The sequence below is a fragment of the Stegastes partitus genome, unplaced genomic scaffold (genome assembly GCF_000690725.1).
Source record: "Stegastes partitus isolate 25-593 unplaced genomic scaffold, Stegastes_partitus-1.0.2 Scaffold137, whole genome shotgun sequence".
Lineage (NCBI taxonomy): Eukaryota > Metazoa > Chordata > Actinopteri > Pomacentridae > Stegastes > Stegastes partitus.
In genome coordinates this window covers 134,743-155,395 of record NW_007577868.1, presented here as the reverse complement: position 1 = coordinate 155,395, position 20,653 = coordinate 134,743, and the positions used below count along the sequence as shown (strand labels likewise).

Sequence of the window (20,653 nt, the reverse complement as noted above, 5' to 3'; positions counted from 1 at the left end):
GCACCAGTGGGTTTCAAAGGAATTCTGGCTTTGACTGAAATGACAAAATTACACTATTTCTCTGAGCCAGCAATTGTAAAAAGAGAAGTATTCATGTGTAATGTGCGGACCAGACAAGGAAATGAACCAAAACTAAACTGAAAATTGCACATTTCATCAAAATCAGTCTTACCTAAATATTTTGCTAAATATACATGGTTTATGTGAAAAACCAAAAAGATTCTTATTACAACTGAGAAACTATGACTAACACAGCCGTCACTTGACAAAAATTCAGGGACTTTTCAGCTCAAATGGGATGAACTGCAGGCTGTGCTTTCAGAATATATGTGGTAAAATATCTGTAGTATGTACAGTTGGCATTTTTTCCCCAGTATTGGTAATACCTGTGGGAACTTCAAAATGTTGCACATGCTGACTTCAGGTTTGTTAAATTTTTGTACAACAAACAATCAAAGAAATTGATTGTTTTTAATTCTATTTCCTGAGTGGATATGTAGAGCCACTACTTACTACTAGTACTGGTAACGGCTGTGGTTTGTGCCACTTTTTTTTTTCAGTCTTTGAAAAAGTAAATATTAATAAATATTTAAAGAAATCCAACTCTATTTTTTCCCTTTTATGATTTATGGCATTATAAATGTGTCACACTGCACAGAAGTCATTTTTTGAGTCCTCTCTCCTTCTGGCCATGGTCATGCTGTTTTAATAGAGGTGCAGGACTTTATATATCGAACTGAAATACGAGGCCACAGTGTGCAAAAAATGTGACAGGAGTATATAAAAAGCCCACAAACTGCTTCGGGTTCAGTGGGTTACAATAACCGTTCAGTTTGTTTTCCCTCTAACAACACAACAAAACAGTCTCCTATTATTATCTGCACAAAACCAAAGAATAACCACATACTGGGCTTCTTATGTGAACGTCATCTACGAAAATCGCAGAGAAAGTGATTAAGAAACATCGTGCGTATGTTTTTCAAGTGAATCTGAAGGAGGCTGTGGGTGTATGAGGTCACACATGAGGTAAGGGAAGGTCCCGTGTTGTGCTTGAAACTAAACAGCTGCATTGGAGTCATGAGATAGAGAGAAAACGAAAGAAAAACAGGTTGAGGGAGAGGAGAGGGAAGTACCAGACTCCTCACTGTTATGTAATTGTAGCATTCCTCATCTCTCTCTCTGCTTGTTCCATCTTTTCACTGTGTTTTCATCCCTTTCTTCCTCCCTCCCCTCTTTCTCAACCTCTCCCTCCAAGATAAATTAGTGTGGTGGTTTTGTTCAGCCGAATTCTCCAGTGGGCATGAAGAATGTGGCCTCAAAAGAATACACAAACCCGCACACACAAGTTTTGAGGTGCGTTACGAGCCAAGGTTTTGTTTTTTTTCCTGACATTCCACGTATTGCATCCTGCGTGAGTCTCCGTGTACATGTTCTGTGAGTGCATGTGCGTGTTCGGTGCGCCGTCTTACCCAGACACCAGGTGTCCACCATTGATAGAACTCTACAAAATAAGAAGAAAAGCTTTGTGAGAAAACAATCCCTCAAGCCAGCATTATAATAAGAGTCTTACTTTTTATGCTGTAAGCCGAGGCTGTATAATGCTACGCTGCTGCAGTCGGCAGCGAAAATATATCACAACTATAAAAGCAAAAAGTTAGTAAGCAGGTTCTGGAGTTTGGCCTCCAGGAAGAACAGTTAGTTATGAACCAAAAAGGAAGTTGGTTTGATCTCTGGCACAAACAGGCCGGAGTTATATTTAATTCAGACTCCATCATTAGGTCTTTTCATTATAAAATGTTGAGGGGTTGTGGTTATCATCTCACTGTTAAGGAATTTAAACTGAACGTGGATATTTTACAAACTGATAAATGCCAATATTCAGAGCAGCTATTGGATGTAGTGTATTTTAAAGGTCGTGGAAGTTTGTAGAAAAGGTTGAAAATCAAAAGACTGAAGTCAATTTCAAAGCATTCGGAGAAGTAAGAATCTGGTGATCAAACAGAGAGCAGACGTTTTTGCTCTGTGAAGTCAGTGTTTTCTAGTTTACGCTGGCTTAAGTAATGGAAACTGAACTTCTGCCATCCACAATCCTGTTCAACATCTATATTCATATCACCTTACAAAGAAAAAACGTATTCAACCAGACTCCCAAGAGATCGTGAAAATTATGTAATGAAATTCTGTCTAATCAAAAACCCCACGAAAAGACCAAAACCAACAACGACCTGGTTGTACCAACAAGCACTTCCTGTGTAGCCAAAACCTGATATTTCAGTTGTTTCATTTACATAATTCATCACGTAAGTCATCTCAGGGTTGTTCATGAAGCAGGGTCAAGACCATACAATAGCATATCATAGAGAGAAACCCAAAGAATCCCTTTGAAGAAGAACTTGGCATCAGTGGGGAAAAAAAAACTCCCCCTAACAGGAAGAAACCTCGGGCAGGATCAGGAAGAGGGAGGGCGGCCATCTGCCTCGACCTCTTTGCCCTCGATCCCCACTGTTGTCCCAAAACGACTGACTGCTACATGTATTCATGCAGCACATTTCATTCCAGTGTGGAGTCAATGTGCTTCACATTAAATACACATGGAGCGCACATGAAAAACGTACATGTGACTGGAGACAGCCAAGTACATCAGTATGGCAGTTAAAATACAAAAAAATGTTCACGTCGGAGCGAATCTAATGCAGTCCAGCAGCTAAAGCACAAAAACTGACGCTGTTTCACCAACTCTAAATAGATATAAGAGTTCTGAAAGGTTCGTATTATGTAAGCAGGTTAGAGAGGTGTGGAACAAGGTGTTTTAGAGCTTTATGGACAAGAAGTCAAATTTTGTAGTCAATTCTGAAAATAACTGGCCACGAAGGTGAGAACAGGTGCGATATGATCAAATTTGTTTCTTGTGAGCATTCTGGCAACAGCATTTTACATCAAATATAGTCCAACAGACAAGGAATATAGACAGGTTTAGGTGAATCCGCTATAAAAAACATCTGGATCGAACATTTTAGAGCCATGTCCACAGCAATTTCTGACCTAAGTGGCATTCGTCAAGGAAAATAAAGATGGAAGAAAGCAGAGTTCTTGTTGCAAAGGTTTAGCACAAACTACTTGTCCTTATTAAGGTGGATTACTTTGTCTGGCATCCAATTGTTGTTTTTTTCATTCAACATTGAAAGACGGTTTGTCCAGGTATAGCTTTGTGTCATCAGCATATAGACATCATCGTATATTGTGCTTATGAGTTATGTGGCCAAGAGGCAATTTAGTTGTACATGTTCCTCTTTGAGTCAATCCCATCATACACTATAATCCTGCTGCTCTCAAGTCTGTATCAATTTGGAACTCAAAACTGTGCCAAACAAATGCAATGTTCTTCTTGTGAGTAAGTAAGGGTTGCTCAGAACTACAGCGTCTTTGGAAATATCTAAAAATAAAGAAAGCAACTTTATAAATGTCAGCCATTTCAAAGATATAAATGTTTGAAAGAAACCAGAGGGCTTAGAGTGGAGAACCACAGATGGTGGAGAAATCACAAAGTATTGAGAGGAGGAGGGGTAAAGCATAGTTTGTTTGGGTCTTTTCATGGAATAAGAAGAATGTAGAATAACACCAGCTATATCCTTAAGGAATGGATGCTGTTCAAAGTATTTTACAGTCAAGTTTTGACTCCTGCTGTTTTAGGAATCAGTGTTTTTGGCAACAGTCTAAAGTAAACTGACAGTACCTGCAAAAGCGTTCATATTTTAGATGATTTTTACAGCCAATAACAGGTACCCCATCAGGACAATCAGCTTTAAAAAACTAGGCCACACTGCTAAAAAGCCCCATCCATTCGACCTTTATCAAGACAGAACCAGCAGTGTTGCAGGTCCTCTGAGGTTTAAAGTTTTGACCTTATAGGACCTCATTAGAGAAAACTATGTAATTTTTCCAAACACAGTGTAGAGGTGCAGTCATGCTTTCCCTCCCTCCTGCTTCAGGACCGTGAGTCTGTAGCACATTTCTTAACAAAGCTCCGGTGGGAGGCAGACCTACTTCTTTGTGTTCTCTTCCATGTGATTCATGTGGCTGGAGGGTCTCCTCTCGAACCTCTGAAACAAGCAACACCATCATGGGAGGGCTGAAAATACGCTCCCATTGTTTGACAAAAAAACCCACATGCATGCTGACAAGGACACACACAAAGAGACGCATCCATTTTACTCGTCCCTCACATCGAATGGCAAACAATCAATCACTGGTAATTCAACTTCCAGTATGGAAATGATGATTCAGTGGTGATTTATGATAATTAATACACATGAGAGGTTTCGGTTTGAGGACGCAAACACACACACACCAGTTTATCCCAGTCGGCCTTTATGTGCGAGGGTCTGTATCTGGGGTTGGGAACAGCATCCAGATATTTTGTCCTCTCCGTGTTCCACTGCAGCTCTGACCAGAAACCCTGGAGACTCCTGGCCTGCGCACAGATATACACGGGAAACAAACAACAACAACACCACAGTGACAAAGCAAGGACATGGCTGTGAAACAACAGAGGATAACTACATCCGATTTGTGGACATGGTCGATATAAAAGCACATTTCAAAGCAATTTTGTACATCTTAAGGATGTTGACTATGATTATTTTTTGTTGTAGACATATCAGGGTCATATATCAGGAAGATTGCTCGCACTAAAATGATAAGAATTCATAGTTTTGCTAGTTGCTAGTAGCACAGATTAAATATCTTTGCTGTACAAAGATCGTGCTTAATGTCATTTGTAGTCACCCCCCAAATGCTCTAAACCAATAATAACCCTAAATCTGTATCTACAGCATGTGTAATATTTTACTAAACACACAATCTCTAAAGTGAACCACCAAGCTCCAATATACATTTTGATTTACTGGTCCTGGAAATAAACAAGGACTTTTGTTTCTTATCTCAAGATGATAAATATAAATCATATTTGTTGTTCATTAATAATTTATAGTGTTTAAATGTGTTAAAAATTTTAGAAAAAACCTGTTGTTACCTTCCCCTTGAAGACAGCTTCAGTATGCAGCTCAGTGATGCAAAACACACCAGGAACCTCCACCAAACACACCGGGACCTCCTAGAAAGACACACCAAAGTGAGTCTGTTTGTGCTACTTAGGGCCCAAACAGAAGAATAACATCGCGTCCTCGTCTGCATTCACATCGAGACGTATAGCGCTGCTTGTTTCCTCACCGTGCCTTTATGTATGTGCAAATGTATGCATAAGTGTGCGTGGTACCTTGGTGTCGAATACAGAGGAGTACGGCAGGACTTTATCCAAGCCCAGAGACTTCTCATAGCTGATTCTGTACAAAGAGGCTGTGCGAGAGAGAGAAAGACAGTCAGAGACAGCACAGGCAGACTTTTTCTTTTCCCTTGGATTCCAAACAGACGCATGTAGAATTTTTATCTCCGAAGACAAATGAGGCACTTGAGCCCACCTCTGTCACTGTAATGCATTAGTGAGCGCAATCTACTGATGTATCATTTATTAGGTCGCCATTATTGTCTTCATATATTGCAAAGCATCACCTGTGTTCATGTGAACTCTGCATCTAAGGGAAAGGTGGAGTAGTTCTTGCAGAGATAATAAAATGCTAATTTATCCAGCGCCACCATCTAATATAATTATCAACTCTCTAGGTGCTGTCAATATGAAATTAATACCATGCACTGTTCCTGTTACTTCCTTTAACTCCAGCTGAATGTGTTGCGTCTCGGCACGGACTTTGCCATATTTGCACCGCAAGTCTCCGAGGTCTCGAATCTATTTTTTAACTCCACAGACCTACGTGGGTTGCCTGGCACGAGTGCACGAGCGAAAAATTTAAGAGCCAAACAAAGCCGATGAAAGAATGTAGCTTTGTGTAGACAAGATGTAAGCAGTCGAGTCACCGCACACAGAAAGAGACATAAAAAGGCAAGAGAGGAGCTCGAACTCTAAAAGGAAGAAGAAGCGATACTCGGGAGGGCTCTTGTGTCCCTGTGATTCAGCTGCCACTGACCTAAGATGAACTCCTGGATCTGATCAAAGGACTCGAAGGTGTTCACGTTGTCACACAGCCATTCGATAATCTGGAGGCATAATAGAAACACACAGGAGGCAGGTGTTATTGTGTAGCGGTGGGAGCTCAGCGACAGGCACAATGTTCTCGTGTCACATTTCCTTATAATGTGGACAATCCACTCTGCAAAATCGCCATGAGGTTAGATTATCTTCCACTTCTCAACCCTCTGAATTCCAAAACCCACCGGCGGGTTTGAAAGGCTTGTTTTGTTTTGTTTTGAAGAACCACAATGCACCATTTTTTACAAACTGCAAGAATCTTTAGTTTTTTAACTTTCCAAAGAGGCCTCATGTGTGCTGCTTAAAATCGTATTTCATGAAAAGCACTTCTTTTTTAGGCGATTATACTAACGAGACTCAGTAAAAAAGCAGAAATTCAGCACAGCTAGGCGCAACAGTGAAGCCGTTAGTGACTCAGCTGTGATGAACAGACAGATGACAGAAATTTATCGACTTTTCGGCTGAACTGCCGGCTATGCTTACACAATCTATGCTTACACAATGTAGTAGCAAAGTCATATAGCATGTAGGGTCACTGCTTTTTCCCCAAGTATTGATTCCACCTGTGTCACTTGGGGAAATGTTCATATTGATTCTCACTTTTTAAACATTTTGTCAAATACATAATAGGGAAAAAATCCACTTATTTTTCTGTTTTTTTACAAGGTAAATATAGCTAAAGCTTGCATATGGTTGGCTTAGCTTAGCATAAAGACTGGAGAAAGGGGGAAGTACTCTAGCTTACTAACACAAACTGTTCCGTTTTTTTTTTCCATCTGTATAGAAACTTAATTGTGTGATTAAGTGTTGCACTATCTGGAGAGATTATTTGTTGAACAATGTCAGACTTTTGGCTGCTTTTTTGTAGAAGCCTTTGTACCTTTAGCGAAAGAGCAAGTCTACCTTCTTTCAGGTTTTATGCTAAACTAAGCTAATTATTCGCTGGCTTCAGTTTTACTTTATAAACATGAGCGTGTTTGCTTCTCATTTAAATCTCAGCTAAAAAGCTAATAGCTCAGTGTTTTTTAAAGTGGTGGCCAAACATTCATAGTTTCTGAACAGTGATATTCCTCTGACTTGTTATTTAGCGCCATAATCTGACATTGGTTTATCAAAAAAAAACAAAAAAACTCAAGGCTAACTAATGGCATTCAAGCTCAGGGATGTTTTGTGTTCAGTACTAATTAGCAAACTTTGAATATGTACTTTGTAAACATTAACATGCTAATATTTAGAAAGCATGTTTACCTCTGCATCATGTCGAAGAAACTATGTATAGTTAAACATACTTTCCAAACATTAGCATGCTAGCATTGTCATAGTGAGTATGTTAGCATGTTCGTGTTAGGTGGGTATCTTATTTAGGAATACAACAGGTCTAGTTTCTGAAAAAGACACTTTTTTTCTTTGGATAATCTTGCTTAAATGTATAATGTTTGCATTACAGAAATATAAAAAAATTAATGATGCCCTCAAAGATAGATCCTCAGCCTGTAAATCTCTCAGCCACAGTGCATCAGAGTGGAAACTCATTTTCTGCAGCCAATTTCTCTGCTCTTTGAACAAATACATCTTTGCCACGAGTCAGTCGGAGTCCAGAATCATTAAACATAACAATAATCAGTACGCGGGCTGGAAGAGAAAGCAGGAGTTTGGTGGAGCTCCATTTGCGCAGCATCCTCTTCAAGTTTCAAACTCTTTTGAACAAAGAAAAGACGTTAGGGAAGCAGTCGCCTTTATTGAAGCCACTACTTTGGCGCTGCTGTTATGTGCGGTGTCCAATTTCCCAGTGCTAGCTGCACTAATGAAGCTGGTGACTCATTTAACCTCGAAAGAAAGAATTTATTACACTCTATCAGAGCAGCTGGAACGTCTTCATTTAGGTGTAATAGTAATAGTGTCTGAGTCACTGTCAGCACTGTGCCCAAACAAAATATCTAACCCTTCCTTTGTCATGTCTCTGTTTGATTCTGTTTGATCTCTTGTCTTCTCTCCTCTCCCGTTTTTATTACTGCATCCTGTCTTTTCCTTCTTTCTCCGTCTTCTTTCCTCCAACTCAAGGTTGACACCTACCGCTTTTACACAGAATTGCAGAAAGAATGCAATTCCCACCTTTAACGGTTCAATTTTTCTTGGCTGTGCATCCATTTTTCATAAGAGAAAGTGCCTGATGGTGACACGGATGCATACATTGTAATATGAATAGATGCATTCTCGTCCTTCTTTCGTCTTCTCTCTACCTCAAGGAGACCTTATGAATCTCATGACTTTGTTTGAAGGCCAGCAACAATCAGTGAATATGATTCTCTTGATTTAATGTGATATTGTTTAGTGAGGAAAATATATTGCTGAATCGAAGGGCACAGATGATGCATTGTGTCTTATTCAGGAGGAGGAGGGGAAAAGGAGGTGTTGAAATTTGATGCAAGAATTTTTACTGTCTCAGTACATTTGCTTTAAAGGTCAATATTTTTTGTCCACAAACTCTGTTATTCTGTCTGCATCTGCACCTTCAGCTCCAGGTTTGGGTCATTTCCCATGTAAACCAGCAGGCAGTGGAGTGCAGCCAGGCGCTGAGGGTCAGTCTTACTGCTGGGGCACCTTGAAAACAAACACAAAAAAAAAAGGTGTGGTGTACCACATTTTTTTTTTACCTTTTTTTTCCAACATAAGCATATACAAACGCAGACAAAGAGGCAGATGCACAGGCAGATAGCCAGTAGTCAGGTACTATATATTTTGATGTATGTGCTGTTTAAACAGTGGGTTCTTCTTTTTTTCTTTAAAACGTGTGAACAGAATGAAAAATTGTCCAAGAAACAAATAGAGAAAAGAGCCACTGCTGCATCTTTATCGAGCTAGATGGCCCCATCCGAGGCGTCTGCTGGCACGGATTCAAGTTAAAGCTAAATTTATTTCAGGAAAAACTCTGCAGGTGTATGCGAACGAAAATAACTTTTCTTTTCCATCTGTCTGCTTCCTGCCTACCCACAGTATATTCCCCTATGTTCTCAGGTTCTTCTTCTATGTATATATATATATATATATTTAGCGCCTAAATAATAACCCCAAGCACATATAGGTCCTTCATTTTCACAAAAAGTTTTGAATCCTGCTCACCTAGAACTTGTGTCTGATTGCAGAATCTGCAGCAGGAAGGCAGGGCTGAGCTCAGCAGTGTGGGTCCTCCCAGTGGCCAGATCCAACAGACAACCGCTAGACTCGTACTCTGAGTGCAATACTGTAATGATGGTCGACTGACTCGGCAGGCCCAAGTTTGCGTCTTCACCTGAGTGGCGTTGAGGCAGACAGACAGAGAATAAGGCACAGAAACATTCTAAAAAAAACGCTCTGCATGTGTTTAAGAATGAAAATCACGCGTGTGCTGTAGCTGAGAAAATGCAGCCGTCGCTCTGCTTGGACTCAATTTGTTCACAAACTTTCTCTTACCGCTGAGGAAGAGGGAGTGACAGAGTATCTCCTGCTGCCTGGTGTTGATACAGTGGAGGAAATAACCCTGCAGGTACACCAGGATGTAGTAACCTATATAAAAAAAAGTAACACAGCATCACTGTCAGGGTGTATGTTAGGATGCTTTGTACACAACGAGGCTGTGTGAGGACAGGAACACTCATTTGTGTTTGTGTTTTGGATGCAAAAGCAGGAAGCTCTGTTGAATTTTTATGATTCTGATGCGTGCCTGCGTTACATTTCTATGTGTGCAATGACCTATTGGGATGAAGAGCGGATGGAGCTGCGAGGCTTTCTGAGGTGACTCGTCGCTGCCCACGGACACTTTGAACGTCTTGCTGCAGTCTGCAGGGAGTGAGAAGAACCAAATTTGTCACTTTCAAAAAACAAAAAACAAAAGAGGCAGCGATAGATAGAGAGTAAGATCACGTAAAAGCACCCACACATACCTTTGTGAACTAAAACCACAGTGTAGATCAGTTCCTGTTTGTCTTTGAGGGGCTGGCTGTAGCACACACACATGCTTCCTGAAGATAAACCACAGGACAGTATAGTTATAGATCACAGAGGTAATAGATCGTGTAACATCCATGACAGTATTCCTAATAATCAATGAGTGTCACGTGCACTAATGAAGCATCTGATCCCATATTAACACCTAATATTAATAATGTTTTAATTAGAAAAGAGAATGGAAATACAACTGACTCTTGGCAATTTGGTTCCAAAACAATGGTTCAAATATTGTTGGATGTGAGACTTCCCCTCTAATATTATCATCATGTAATCCTGTGACAGTGTGTTTTATTTTTTAGAACTATGTCCAAAATACAAGACTTCAATTTTGGGTATAAAAAAAAAAAATTACAAAAAATGAAGCCGATGCTGCAGTCTTTAAGCTGTGCAACATAATAAACTACATATCCATAACAAAGCATAAGCGCTACAACAAGGAGGAACGTCTCACGCTCAGAACCGCTCAGAATGAAAACAAAATTTAAAATGCAGTAGACGTCTGCAGTTTTTTAGATTTCCACCCCAATTAATGTTACTGGATGGGAGTCGGTACGAGAGTAAATTCTGATTGATTCACATGCTGCTCCAGGCAGAAATTACTCTTCTGTTCGCATTAAAGCTAAAATAAAGCAGTTTCATGACTGTGCAGCTCATCCAGTGTCATTGTTTCTGTGGGCTATTCTGAGCGTCTGTATTTAATCATGTGGCAAACCACACGGGACACAGAACCTGAAGATATAGCAGAAAAGTGGCATCAGCCAGAATAGATGGATATCTGAAGCGAGAAGGGAGAGGGTGGATATGAAGAGAGAAACTATACAAATCAATGTATGAATTAATACCTCTGAATTATTTATATATCCGATTTTTTTTTTTTTTTTAACTTTTCTTAACTTTTATTGTTGCAGCTGCAGCTCTCATACTTCTAATGATCTCCCTCCCAGTCTGTTTTTAACTTACACCCAAAAATCTAATAACCTTTGTGGATAAATAAGGTTGAATTGAATTGATTTTAAAACCTCTAAAACTTAGGTAGACAAAACAGATTTTGTGATTATCTGAGCCTCCAAATGCTTGTGGGAGCCCTGATGTTAATTGGTCAGAAGTTCATTTTTAAAATGAACATTTCCTCACAATCTGTGAATAATCACTGAGATTGTAAATTAGAAAATGTCTTCAGTCACGATCTTCTGATCCTCGGCAATCAAAATTTACAATCCGTACGTTTTAGGGTTGTTTTATGTGTACGATAAAATATTTTGCTGCATCATGATGTGATGCGGGTTTGAGCAAGAGCTGTAGCAGGGACTTGCTTTCTTGTTTTCACAAGCAGAAATACAAAACAAAACAATAAAATGTACAGAATGTCATGTCATTTGAATGTCAGTGTATTTACAACTGATGACTGTGGAAGTATATATATATATATATAAATACATATCAGCGTTGCCAGATTGGAAATGTATCAAATCCAAGGCTTTAATATTATACTTTATAACCAAGAAAGCAGATATGTGTCATTTCAGAAAACACATATTTATTCAGACAAATTATTTTCTGAGGGATAGTGAAAAGAAAAAAACTAAAGGATGCTGACATGGTTCTTCTTGTGGCGTCCGATTGGGTGTTTCGAGAAGTTTGGGGTTTATAAAGGCAAAACTTCTGGACGATCATGTTTTGTCACACTGCACTGTTCTTTGTTTGCTCCAATATGTACAAAGCACAGCTGCTTGTGTTTTCTTTACTTTGTAGCACACCTCAGAGCAGAAGAACAGGTTATTATATGATGCATCAACAAACATCAAGTGTCTCTCGTTGATGAATTTTGTAAGAGACCATCTGAGAAGAAAGACTTCTGTTCACCTGACCTTCTGCACCAGGCACCTATTAACAAACCGGATGGATGTTTACAGCCAATAAAGACAATTTATTGCCCCTTTGGAGACAACAGGAGAGCTTTTCAACCTCCCAAAAGAAACGATAAGCCCTCACAGTGTCTTACCATGACTCACCTCCAGACCTTTTATATCTTAATTATGCACAGAATACCTTAATTATATCTTATCAAATTAATTCTAACATAACCAGAGTAAGGTCTCAAAGTCGGGAATCCTGCACATGCTCTCATCCTACAGGAACATTACTGAACCTGCATTTGAGATGTAAATGTGCACGTTGTTGTGTTATTGTTTGTTAGTAGCAGGAGGCAGTAAATGTTCCGTGTTTGATACTGCCGTGTATTTCTTTTTGTACGGACTAGAGGTCACTAAAATCAGAATTTATGGCTTGTAATCATAATCAAATATCCATTTAGTCTAATAAGCTATTTGAGTGGCGCCCCTGATTTAAACAAGTACAACTCCGACCTTTAAATGTGGTTACGCTACAACCTTCACGTTAGATTAGTGACGCTGTGACACCATGAGTGCAGTTAGTTGGTGGGCTGATGACGATCACGGTGTTGTGGCTGTTGTTGATCAAATAAAAATCTGTGGGGCGAGTTCATCGTTGTCAGAAGGGGACCCTTGATAGCAACAATATAATAATCAGAAAGGGATATTGTCTTAGGGATTCCTCACATAAAATTATCAAAACATTGAAATCTAAAGTGTTGTTGCTCAATGTGCTAAAACTATGGTGGCCGACGAGGGTAAATGACGTGCGTATACACAAACGAGCTGCATATACATGAAAAAGAAAATGCTGCCTATCCAGTCATGCAATGGAAGTGCCCCAAACCTCTAGGGGCAGTAGTGAGCTTTTCACCTGAGAGGCAGACAACGGTGAGCGAGATCATAGACTGTATAAAAGATGGACGTAGCAACCAGCCCTGAAAAATGAAGCCAACCCGGAAGTGTCAAAAACCTACCTCCCCCAGCTGCTGGCTCCAAAAAGCCCTGGCTCCCATAAAAATGAATTGGAAAAGAAGTGATCACAGATCACGAAATACTGCATTCCTACAGCTCAGGATTCTTTTCTTATTAGTTTTCATGGTCAAGTCCAGAGATCAGGTGGCCAATCTGAAAATAAATCAATACTGAATTTTTAAAAAATCGTCAACATTTTGCAGGGCAAGGGGCGTGGCTGGCTTGATTGACAGTCGGCAGCGACAATGCAGACGAAGCGAGCAGAAGGCGGTAAATGTGGGCGGGCAGAGGGCCCGCCTCTCAATCCGTCTGACCAATCGCTGCTCCTATGGCTCCGCCCCCCTCCGACGATTTTTGCGTCACTGGCTCCAAAAATCCAAGATGTCAACCAGGAAGTAGCAAAACCCTGGCTTCATTTTCTCAGTGCAGAAACCAACGGGTGACGTCACGGAAGCTACGTCCATCTTTTATACAATCTATGCTAAAGACTTAAAAACTGCCCCTAGAGGCCTGTGGCACAAACGCTGTGTGACTAGATATGCAGCATTTTCCTTTTACCGTTGTTTTCATTTATGCAGCGCATTTGTATACACAATGTTTTCCTTTTGCAGCTTGTTTTTGTTTCTGCGCGTCATTTGCCCCGTCGGCCACCATATAAAAGTGAAGAAAAAACGCAACACTGAAATTAAAAAGCTTCAAATTAAGTGTGACAAACTGACCAAATAATAAAATTATTGTACATTATGAGATTTTTGGCATTGCTGATACTTTGTCATGTGGCAACGCTGGTATATAGGTGCAAATGGGCACTATTGGAGCAGGGATTTATGCATGTGAATGTGTGTGGATGTGTGTTACCTATTTTGCTTGTGAACACTTGCATCCTAACACGTTCCTGCTCTGGCCTCTCCGTGTGGTAATGGTCAAAACCCAGATTTTCAAACCTGTTGACCAGGAAAAAAAAGCAAAAAAAAACAGAACAGAAAAATCCCAAATCAGAATGTTTAGGGGCTTTTCAAACTGAAAATTTATGAAGGTAAACAACAAACTAATAACTTGTACAGCACAGAAAATTCACAAAGGAACGCGCCCGTTGAGAAAACACATTTTTATATTACAGCGCGCTGGCTGTCTTACTTGACTGTGCGGAAAGAATTAGCCGGCAACTCTAATGGGAGCTCCAACTGTTGGATATGAAGCGAGAGAATGATGTGTTACTGCAAGGTGAAAGCATGAATAAGAGAAACTTTGATTACAACACAAAGACGAGTAGCTCATTAAGCTTTAGGACACAGGGGTGACATACCACGGTTTCACAGTGATGGTTTGGGTAGAACTGTACACATCGCAGCAGGAACTTGTCCTGCGAGAGACACGTTGTGAATTTTGTATTAAATCAAAGGTGAAAATGGCCTTGAGATATCTGTAGGCATATTTGTATGAACGAATATAAATCAATACGGTGTTTACCTTGTGTGTGAGATAGTAGAGTCTTTGTGTGTGTCCGTCCCACTGGACCCAGCAGAAATCTTCTACTATTCGCTCTGCTGTCTTGGACAAGCGCTCGGGATTTGCCATCACCTGGTTCACACAAACACATTCATATTCAGCTTTGCAGACACACTGAATTCTTAATGCAAAGCTCCCCGGGAGGGTAACACACACACACGCTATAGTTTATGGCTCGAGGTTGAAACAATATATTCTTTTCACTGGGTTATGTAAATACATTCCGACTGTTTTACTTATTAATTACTAAATTTGTGCACCCTAAGAGAAAATGTATATGTTCACATAACTGCACAGAACAAACCAGCTGCAAAATCCTGCATTTAATTTATAGCTTAGCTTAGGAAACTATCCACAGATGCTTCCATCATAAATAAAAAACAAAAAAAATAGCTGGCTAAACTGAGCAATGTAGAACTTACCACCCTGTAACCCTCCTGCTTGGTCAGCATCACATGGTATAGATCCACATCTGAAACACACAATTACACCATTTCAACTTGGATCAGTTTAAATGTGCCTCTTTGCAGCAAATTAAACAAAGTCTCACATGTCCCCAGAGTGTGTCTTTCAATTTTTCAGCTCAAAATGCTGCAAAGATGGTTCATTTCACCATAACTGTATAATTCTTGGTATTAGTCCTGTTCTAAATGGGCTGTTTCAGTGTCTGTAGCTTTAAATACAGCTGAGCAGCTGCTGACCACTCCCTCTTCAGGAAGAAAACTCTCTCTGTGTATGTGATTGACAGCAAAAAGCAGAAAGTTGCCCCCACGGCAGCCAAGACAGACATGAATAAGTGTGAGAGGTCAGAACTTTCTATCACTTCTGGCTCTCTAAGCGAGCCTTTTACATGGAAAATTCCCATCACAGATCTTGTTTTAACTCCTAAAATCATTACTAAACCTGTCTTCATCTGTATTAAAAAGTAGTGTATGTGAGCACAAGGGGCAGGAGAGAGGCAAAAAGATGTAAAAATGAGCCAAGTGTAGGTTACACTGATAGGTAACATGAAAACGCAGTAACCTGGCCAGTATGTGTTTATTGGTTTATTGGTTTCAAACTGGGCCCCCCAGAGCTCTGGCCTGTGGTCACATGATCAAAGCTATTGGTAACGTTAGCCACATTAGCTGTACAAGATGCTAACACCAAGGATATTCCTATTGTTGTGGTGACATTACGATCAAAAATAAAAGTAATCCACTGCATCTTCCGTTTTTCAGATGCTGGCAGTGCATGGAGACCCTTGTGTTCACTCTTGCAGCCGACAGCAGAACATCTGACGTGCTTTTAACCTGTAAACCTGGCAGACTGTGATGCAGCTTCCCGTTCTGAATGGTTCACCTTGAAGCAGTGGGTATTCAGGAGGCAGGATGAAACAGAGTTTGAGCTAATCGACTGTTTGTTCCTAAGCTCAGTAACATTCTTACTAGCTTATAAAGCTGGGAGGATATCTAGCTGTCAGGGGGCTTGAGAACTGGCAGAAGTCTTCATATTTTAACAGCTTTTACTTTAAACCTCATAGTTTAGGAAAACTACAAAACACAATAGCAACTGATTTTCACCATATACGACTTCTAAAGTTTTTCAAAGGAAGAACATCAAATCTAAAAATCCAGATCATTTCTCTTTGGTTTCATGATTTCTTTTGTGTCAGGTTAGGGAGTTTAGTGTAAACATCAAAGCCTTACATCCATCTTCAGTCAGCAGCAGCAGATGGCTCTCCAGCACAGATCTCTTGTCAGTGTCTTGATTGAGGAACTAGAAAAGAAACTAAATGAGTGATTTAGAACATTTACCACAAGAAGAAATCACGTTGGTGGTTTTCATGTTTTAATAAAAGGCTGAAAAACACAGACATTTATGTTATGACTCTGATGATAAAAAAAGACATGACTGAGAAAGAGAAATGGAAAAAAAATGAAGTGATTTAAACAAAGTGACAGGATGGCAGCTAGACACCAGCAGACTTTCGGCAAGGCCATAAAATAGATATAGTGGTCTATGACACTCTTCCACTTTCAGCTCTAATGCTCCGTAACTGCAATGTCAGCTTGTAGTTGCAGTAAAACCTGAATGAAAGTGGCCAAAACAACACAGACACGTATACGCTGTACCTGCACTTTGACTCTGCAGTCCACTGCCTTGAGGACTTTAGTGTTGTTGATGGGATGAATCTCGATCAGGAGAGTCAGACACTTTGAAACTAGAAAGACAAACGAGCTGGAGTGAAGGTTGCAACCGTGATGAAAATGTTCCGTAAAAATGTTGATTTTAAACAAGAGGCTGGAATGTTGAAGTCTTTAAAGTCCCTCTGAACCGCAGAACATGCCAGCAAGTTTGAAAGGAATGTTGTCTTTAATTTAAAAAAATCAACAAAATGACACTTGATTGGAGGAAGAAACTGTAAAAACAGAAAGAATCACCAGACTTTTAACTTTCTACTAATCTTTGATGTGCTGATCTGTTGGGAAATTTGACCAAATCTAAGCTTGAAATCATGATATTTCGGCAAAATCATTTTATTCTACATGTGTAATTTAAAAATCTGCCAAAAATAAAACATTTGCACTCACTAGATTACATAAAAAAAGCCCCAAATGAGTGACTAAGCTGCAACCAACAGTCATGTCAAAAAAATTCAGGGACTATTTCGCTGAACTGGGCTGAACTGGGCTGAACTGGGCTGTTTGTTTACTTGTTTTTCTTTCTTATGATTTATGGCATTATAACTTAGTGTTCAGAGGGTTAAATAAAACAGAAAGAACAAGATCTCGCGTCTTACTTGGGTTGAGGCGGTCATATCCTCTGGTATTTTGTGCCAAGCTGACAGCTAAAAAGCAAAAGTGAAAGACGTCATGTTGCTGAATTCACATTTATTTCACACACACCACTACATTAAATCAATCTTAACAATTAACTGGCATCCCTTTAATTGTGAGTTGCTCTGCCTGTTAGTGTTGCTGTGTATATGCGTAGCTGTCCGCCGTTTTTGTGCGATTATACGTGTAAAAAGAAAGCACAGCGGTGCGAAAATGAATTCCCCCTTGTCGACAGTAAAGTCTAACTTACTAACTAATTAGCACCCAAACTGCATCCCCGCTCTCGTACTTGTGAGTCCTCGTGTTGCGAGATCATAAAGCTGCATTGATGCCGCTGAACTGCTCTCCAGACACTGACACTTAAAGTTGATTTGGGGTCAAGAACTCGGTATTGTTAACGGCGTGTGCTGCTGATACATTCATTATCCGCGCGTTGCAGAGGCTCACCTAACAGCGTCTCCTCCTTGTTCAGGGAGCAGCTGCTGACACACACCTGCTTGTCGAATGTGTACAGAAGCTGTGGGATAAAATACACACACACACACACACACACACACACAGAAGAAAGCAGCATGGGAATGAGTCTGCGGAGAGACGGCACAAAAAGCAAAAAAATCTGCAGCATTGAAGGAAAGCAGATATGAGAGACACACACAATACCTTGTTCTGTTTGGTGTTGGAGTCATATTTCCCGATCCTGGTGGTACCTGTTGCTCCCTGTTGGGGGGAAAAAAAAATCTTTTACTTATCTTGTGTGTCATTACATCAATCAAACTGAGGTAAGTAATCATAATCTGTCCAGCAAAAAAAGAAGCTCCACTTTTCCCACCACATCATTATGTCTAGAAAGCCATGCTTGACCTCTTTACTACCTCGGCTGACCTCGCTGATTACCCCGACGAGACCTGCCTCACTTCAAACCAGCACGCTTTGCGGCTTCATAAGATTTAAAATAAAAAGGAACTCTGTTCTGAAACCCACAGCGCAGCCAGGCATGCATAAAATTGTGAACCTTGCACTAAAAAAAAAAAAAAAAAAAGGAGATTATTTTCTCTTTTGCAGGCTGCACACCGTCTTTAACCTCCTAAACCCACACACTCTTCGGAGGGTCTATCATTAAAAATTTATGCCGTGCAGAGAGAAAGAAAGAGAGAGCGGTTCAACACACAAGACTTATGTTTTAAATTCGGGCCCGAGATTTCCAAATATACCGAATGTGTCAAGTTGAATTACAGCGAAATAAAAAAGAATATAAGATTTCCTCATTTAATGGCGCGCATTTGAAGATGAATGGTGGAGACATCAGAAAAGAAAAAAAAAAACTGCGTCTGGGATTTGAATATTTCACTTATTATAGCTTCAGTGAGGAACTGGGACAAGCAGATGCAAAATCAGTTTCAAACAGTTTACATATCTAATTTAAAAGCCATTTAAGAGAGATGATAAGCTAAACATGCTATAATGTGCAGATTAAATGGCAAATTCATGTAAATGTATCCCATTGCTCAGAATCTACACACTCTGGCTGAAGTGCCACAAAACTGACAACAAAAACCAATTATCGTAACTGTAAATAAAGTAAAACAGATGCAGGTTTAACGTGACAACACTGCTTTAATTAGGGAGAGTGAGGAAGCCACTTAATATGCGGAGCCTTCCCTACAGACTTACCTTCCAGGAGTAAAGGAGGCCCCCGTCTCTCTCGAAGTTCAGGATGCGAATGTCCACTGCTTCGGAGTATTCTGCAGACACAGCATCGTTATTATGGACACACAGAGCTCATCGCCTCGACGGCGTGTAACCCAGCATGTTGGGTTCCACTGTATAATCAGGTGCAATTCATTCATTCATTCATTCATTCATTCATTCATTCATTCATTCATTCACCTCTCATCAGAACTTTCTGAGAACACTGAGCTACTCCTTCAGGAAGTCATTGAGTAAGAAAATAAAAGATCTAGGCACACAAATTTAGCAGCTTGGATAGCGATAAATATGAGAAAGCATATTAAAAACATTAATTAGAACATTAAAAGAGAATAAATGGACTAAAACCAAAGCAGCTGGTGAAAGAGAAACGAGGCGAAATTTAAAAAAAAAAACCTGAATAGCCCTGAAACGTTCTGAAGGTTATTTCAGGCTGCACAGCGAGCAAAGCTGGATTTTCCAACAGCTGGCACCTGCAACATAATCCAATCACCTGAGTGTGTATGGTAAGAGGCCACATTAAAAGACAGTAAAGAAGTAATGTGACGGGACTGATAAATAAATAAAAACCCAGCGTCTATCAGGCTGTGTACAGGGAGCCACCCAACCTTAGCATACAGCACACGGCGACGAGCACCGCAATTATCACCAGTAATAAATCTTAATGCAGAGCGATAAACAGTGTCCAAGGGCTTAGGAGTCACTGCTGAGGTGCGCATGTATAAAATGCCAACCGTAATACAGTAGTGATAGAAAAGTGGCCCCAATCGTGATTTATTCCTGGAAAAGAACTTTTAATTTAGTCCCCCAGTTTGGACACATGATATTTAAAAGCTTCTCCTCTGCCAAGATGTGGAGGTGAATAATTAGACAGGAATTTGCAGTTATGAATGACATGTTTATCATCGTTATTATTCTTATTGCTGTTATACTGTATTGAGACTTTTTACTACTCTTTTTTAATGTAAAATACTCACAACATTGCACCTTGTTTCTTCTACCAGCACGATTTGCACGCTATTTTCCTTATCTTTTTAAAATCTGACATCAATCCGTCTGCTAAAAAAAAACATTCTCACCATCGCTATCATGCATTATTACATATATACACAGAATGAGGTTTATATAACAAATGCAAAACATGTTGCTGTTGACATTTCATTGCCTAAATACTATATGACACTATATGTCCAGAAATGGACAGTATCATCAGTAGATTCTCTCTGTTTGGTATTATTTTATTTATTTTTTACTGTATTTTCATACTGTTTTGATGGTAAAATACCAGCACAATTTTGCACAATAGTTCTTCTACCAGCACAATTTCCATACTATTTTGCACATTATTTACCTTAAATGTAACATCTGTCTATCTACTTGTCTACTAAACAATCATTGTTGTGCACTACTACGTATCTAATGAATGAGGTTTACATAACAAATGAAAAACATGTTGCTGCTGTCATTTTATTGCCTAAATACAATATGGTACTTGATATTTGATCTTGCAGTCTTATGCACCAGAAATTGACACTATCATCCATCCATTATCTATACACCGCTTAATCCTCATTAGGGTCGTGGGGGGCTGGAGTCTATCCCAGTTGACTTAGGGTGAAGGCAGGAGACACCCTGGACAGGTCACCAGTCTATCACAGGGC

At 39.8% G+C, this 20,653-nt stretch overlaps 1 protein-coding gene and 1 long non-coding RNA gene across 2 annotated transcripts in view; one reads left to right on the top strand and one right to left on the bottom strand.

Moving 5' to 3' along the window:
- Positions 1-20,653, bottom strand: part of gsap (gamma-secretase activating protein) — a 55,712-nt gene that overhangs the window by 30,755 nt on the left and 4,304 nt on the right. The window contains exons 2-23 of the mRNA XM_008278894.1: positions 18,957-19,027; positions 17,946-18,002; positions 17,733-17,802; positions 17,249-17,296; positions 16,581-16,669; positions 16,155-16,224; positions 14,889-14,938; positions 14,428-14,538; positions 14,264-14,320; positions 14,095-14,141; positions 13,816-13,901; positions 10,024-10,101; positions 9,833-9,919; positions 9,554-9,646; positions 9,224-9,392; positions 8,614-8,704; positions 6,042-6,111; positions 5,276-5,355; positions 5,033-5,113; positions 4,349-4,471; positions 4,045-4,100; positions 1,470-1,501 (exon numbers count right to left, since the gene is read on the bottom strand). Of these exons, the coding sequence (XP_008277116.1) occupies positions 1,470-1,501; positions 4,045-4,100; positions 4,349-4,471; positions 5,033-5,113; positions 5,276-5,355; positions 6,042-6,111; positions 8,614-8,704; positions 9,224-9,392; positions 9,554-9,646; positions 9,833-9,919; positions 10,024-10,101; positions 13,816-13,901; positions 14,095-14,141; positions 14,264-14,320; positions 14,428-14,538; positions 14,889-14,938; positions 16,155-16,224; positions 16,581-16,669; positions 17,249-17,296; positions 17,733-17,802; positions 17,946-18,002; positions 18,957-19,027 (1,716 nt within the window). The remainder of the gene's footprint in view (positions 1-1,469; positions 1,502-4,044; positions 4,101-4,348; positions 4,472-5,032; positions 5,114-5,275; positions 5,356-6,041; positions 6,112-8,613; positions 8,705-9,223; positions 9,393-9,553; positions 9,647-9,832; positions 9,920-10,023; positions 10,102-13,815; positions 13,902-14,094; positions 14,142-14,263; positions 14,321-14,427; positions 14,539-14,888; positions 14,939-16,154; positions 16,225-16,580; positions 16,670-17,248; positions 17,297-17,732; positions 17,803-17,945; positions 18,003-18,956; positions 19,028-20,653) is intronic.
- LOC103355195 (uncharacterized) overlaps positions 4,504-20,653 on the top strand; it is a 26,645-nt gene continuing 10,495 nt past the window's right edge. Inside the window, exons 1-2 of the long non-coding RNA XR_520072.1 lie at positions 4,504-4,725; positions 18,681-18,689. This is a non-coding gene — a long non-coding RNA (uncharacterized LOC103355195). The remainder of the gene's footprint in view (positions 4,726-18,680; positions 18,690-20,653) is intronic.